General features: G+C 38.2%; 1 protein-coding gene across 1 annotated transcript in view; it reads left to right on the top strand.

Moving 5' to 3' along the window:
* The window catches only part of LOC107573823 (26S proteasome non-ATPase regulatory subunit 3-like), a 9,548-nt gene extending 9,042 nt beyond the window's left edge, over positions 1-506 (top strand). The window contains exons 11-12 of the mRNA XM_016260274.1: positions 202-252; positions 323-506. Coding sequence (XP_016115760.1) covers positions 202-252; positions 323-400 — 129 coding nt within the window. The 3' untranslated portion in view covers positions 401-506. The remainder of the gene's footprint in view (positions 1-201; positions 253-322) is intronic.
* Positions 507-4,647: the final 4,141 nt, after the last annotated feature.

Here is a 4,647-nt window from a genome sequence, read left to right as displayed (position 1 = left end):
ATATATATATATATATATATATATATATATATATATATATATATATATATATATACACAGTATATTCACCTATAGCTATATGTAGCAGCTTCGTCTTCTCCGTGGTGGATTATGGGAAATAAATGAGTGGGAGTGAACAGATGTAGGGCATATAGGGAGTGATTTGAGTGCGGGGAACTGAATTCAGCTGTTTCTGTGCAGGCCATGAGGTTTCCACCAAAGGCCTACAACAAGGACCTGGAGTCTGCTGAGGTAAGCCTGACGCACGCTGCAGAGCGTCTGCTGAGAGACGGAAGCTGAACCTGTCTGTGTGTGTTCACAGGAGAGACGAGAGCGGGAGCAGCAGGATCTGGAGTTTGCTAAAGAGATGGCAGAAGATGATGACGAGAGTTTCACATGAGTCTGCAGCGGCTCACGTCTCTTGTTTGTTTTCTTCTTGTATGTTTCTCCCAGGTGCTTCAGCTTTGCTCTTATAATCCAGAACATTATAAACTTCATCACTGATTCTCCAGCCGTGTTTGGTTTTTTCACCGGTGCATGCATCAGTTTCATACATTCATAGCAACGATGCGGTTTGCTGCAAAACATCTCAGCTAAACATAGTAGCGTCTTGTTAGAAAGGGTTGAATTGAGTTGAAGAGCATCGTCTTGCTTTACCAAATGAGCAGAATTCAAAATGTAAAGTGAGAATAATTTGGAAATGAGTGGAATTGACTGGCTGAAGATAAAGTGTCAGGTTGTTAACAGACAGTAAAGTCTGTGTTATTTACATTTAATCCAGTTTTTTTTTTTACTCATTGAAATGAAAGGCTTTATTTAGATGTGATTGCAGGGGCGCAACTCTGGTCTGACAAAACTTAGTGCTGCTGGGTAATGGTCTGTGTTCAAATGATTTTAATTTGCATTGGATTATCAAAAAACAACAAAACACAATCTTTCAGGAAAGTGTTAACATCATTTTTAAGGGAAAAATATATTGTTTTCATTGTTTTTGACTCGTATAACCAAATATACAAATCAAATAAACATTGCTTTTAGTTTTTCACGCAGGTCTAACTACTGTTCAGGGGAAAAAATATAATGCATATATGTATAGATTCGAGATGAAATGGTATGAAAATTTCATATCATGATTATAAGTAGCCAGAATGATTATGGTTATCAATATTATCAGTATTGTTAGAATGTGCTGGAAATGTTCAAAAAGTATTCATACGCTGAAATATCACCAAAACTAATGACAAATAAAATTAGCAGCTCTATGCACTTTTTAACATAAACAAATAACATTTAAAATGATGGACGGTTTTTAACAAATATATATATATATTGGTTTGGTGACTTACAAAACATGTTATGTGCTAACATGTATTACATGCTCAAAGTTTTGAATAAAAATGTGTATCCTTCGCATTTCAGCCTTTAAATCATTTTTAAGAAAAGGTTGGGTCGAAATGATATATTCTAGGCATTTGATCTGCTCCCCGAGCAAGTGTACACGGGCTGCCTTGTTCTCCGGAGTGTTGTGATGTTTGAATGCAGTGTCTGACTGTAAGTGCACGCTCTGCCAGCAGGTGGCGCTGACCCCGCAGCAGAAAGAGCGGTTTCCACCGTAACCGCTGTAAACCGCTGCACATGCCTGAAACTTGCCTGTTATGCGGGTTCATTCTTTCACATGGTTTCTCTCGGCACTCTGCCTTCCGTCGTGTTTTCACACGTTTGTGCTTTTAGGAGGTTGTAATCTGAGGCTGTACTGTCAACATAATGTTAGTTCTGCTGGATGATACACGTCTGTTAAAATGCTAGGAGTGGGGTAAGTTGAGCCAGTGGCTCATAAAATGTTCCCTTTTTATGATTATGAAGTATTATTTTACTGTAATTCTATGTTATACTTAGTTCATTTTAGACCAAGCATTGTTGATTTTGTTCTGAAGTTTTTACAATTTTTAATAGGCCTTGTTTATGAAAATTGCCCATTGAAGTTTTTATGAAACTGCAACATTTGACCATCTGTGTTTGCACAAGTGGGATGTTGAGAATTAGCCCTGTTCTGAGGTCAATTGCATTTTTTTTTTTAATTCTTCAATTTGAACTTTATTTTGCTCTGAAAGAAAAAAAAAAAGCCTTCAAAATGATGCATTGCATTGTAGCAGGGAGCTGAGCCTCACCACAGGCGGGAAACACGGGATGGAGGGCATTTTTATTGAATGTCTCCCTTTGATACAGCATGAGGTTTTACTCATTTAATTCCATGTGGATCAACTTACCCCTCACTTTATTTTATTTAGGAAAGCCATATTTCGAAAGCAGTTTATTTTAGCTCCAAAGTGATTATTCCCAAGGATGCACCACTTCCTGAAATGTTTGTGCATGTTTAAGTTGGACCCGTTACTGTCATGTGTTTGCTTTAAACACACTGTTGGTAAAAACTGGCTCAACTCACCCCGCTCTCCCCTACTGCTAAACTTTATACTGATAAGAGACGAAGCATGAAGCTGAATTCCCCTGCAACACTGACTGATAAGCGTGGTACAGATGATGGATGGGCTCTTCGGCTCTGGAAACGCATATGTTCTCCAGGCCTGAAGAACAGCAGCTGGACCTGTGACTGTCACTTAAAACAACAACACAAGGGCGATGAAGCGATCAGTTGGAGTTTTGTATTTTGTGAGGTTTGTTGGTTTGTCTTCAGAGTCTTAAAGGTGCAGGAGGTAATCCTGACAGCTAGCAGGCCAAACTAAATACTGGAGGGTACAGACTCCACGCTCGGGTGCGCTGCCACACTGAGCACACGCAACAGGAACGAGCACAACTAACAAAGGAAGGCATCACAACCGTGCTGTTTTTATATTCTTATTTCTACAGTATTACTCACATTTACACTGCTGGTCAAAGTTTAAAATCATTAAGATTCTTTACTGTTTTTGAAAAAAGTTTCTTCTGCTCATCAAAGCTGCATTTATTTGGTCAAAAATAGTTTTAAAAAAAACAGTAATACTGTGAAATGCTACAGTTTAAAGCAGCTGTGTTCTATGTGAGTCTCTATTAAACTGTAATGTATTTCTGTGATGCGCAGCTGTATTTTCAGCATCATTCCTCCAGTCTTCAGTGTCACATGATCTTCAGAAATCAGTATAATATGCTGATCTGCTGCTCGAGAAACATTTCTGATTGTTATCAATGTTGAACAGTATACTATCATACACTTCCAGTCAAAAGGAAGAAACAGTTTTTTAAAGTAAATAAATAAATGAATGCTTTGATACAGCAAGGACACAATGAATTATAAAAAGTGACATTTTAAACATTTTATTCATCAAATATCAAATAGTCCTGAAAAAAATTATCACAGTTTTCACAAAAATACAAAGCAGCAAAATTTGTTTTCAATATTGACAATTATAAGAACCATTAAAAATCAGCATATTCTACTGATTTCTGAAGATCATGTGACACTGAAGACTGGAGTAATGATCTGAAAATACAGCTGCGCATCACAGAAATACATTACAGTTTAACAGAGATTCACACAGAATTTTTACTGTATTTCATCAAATAAATTCTGTGAGCATAATGTAGCGAATTAGCTCAAAAGGGAAATATGAATAATTAATTATAACTGGTTATTATTATATTTAGGTCAGCTGCTACTGGTAATTAGCTGAATCAATATTACATATTATTGTCCAGTGAATGTTCAGTGATAAGAAATGTTATGCTCGTGGCCACAGAAAATCACTTTCTTACAGCACTGAAAGAACTTGCAAGTGGTGACCACAGAGTCTACTTGTGATTGTGCACAAAGTTTTATTTAACTGAACCGACAATAACCAGTCTAAATGAACACACACACACTCTCTCTCACACACATGTCTGGTCAGCTATCCTAGTGGGGACTCTCCATAGGCGTAATGGTTTTTATACTGTACAGACCGTATATTCTATTGTCCTACACCAACCCTACCCCTAAACCTACCCCTCACAGGAGACTTTCTGCATTTTTAGATTTTCAAAAAACTTCATTCTGTGTGATTTATAAGCGTTTGTACCTGTGGGGACCACAATTTAGCTCCCCACCGTGACACGAGTCCCCATGAGTCTGTGTGTATTCAGGTTTAAGTCCCCACCAGGATATATAAACCAGTACACACACACACACACACACACACTCTCTCTCTCTCACACACACGCACACACACACATGTGGAAAGTTGTAGCATGGCTCCCGCGGCGTTGCGGTCGGACTGGATGTCTCCGGTCCTCTACACTTGAACAGAATGGACCAAGAGCGGAAGCGAGAGAGAGAGCGAGGGTCACTGATGTGAGTCCCGTTAACTTCTGGCGAGGTCACACCACCTGAGTTTGGCTTGACTAATTAAAAAGGTGTCATTTTGGGGGGGAAGAAGTTTCTTTATTTGAAAGCAGACTCATTTACATGATCAGAGTGGGCTGGCAGTTTGGTGTCCCTTTATTCTCTCATTAGTGTATCAAGAGTCCTGTCGAAGTTCTAAAGATGTGGTATAGACCATCAATTAAGAAATGAAAAAAGGATCATTTTGATATGAAACGTGACACCAATTGGGTTACGTGAGTTAATAATTCAATCACGAAGCATGCATAAAACAGTTCATAATATACAAAAAACTA

Source organism: Sinocyclocheilus grahami, unplaced genomic scaffold, assembly GCF_001515645.1.
Source record: "Sinocyclocheilus grahami isolate Dianchi unplaced genomic scaffold, SAMN03320097.WGS_v1.1 scaffold2043.1, whole genome shotgun sequence".
NCBI classification, from domain to species: Eukaryota; Metazoa; Chordata; class Actinopteri; order Cypriniformes; family Cyprinidae; genus Sinocyclocheilus; species Sinocyclocheilus grahami.
Note: the sequence above shows the minus strand (reverse complement) of the source record. Positions and strands in the feature narration are given on the sequence as shown.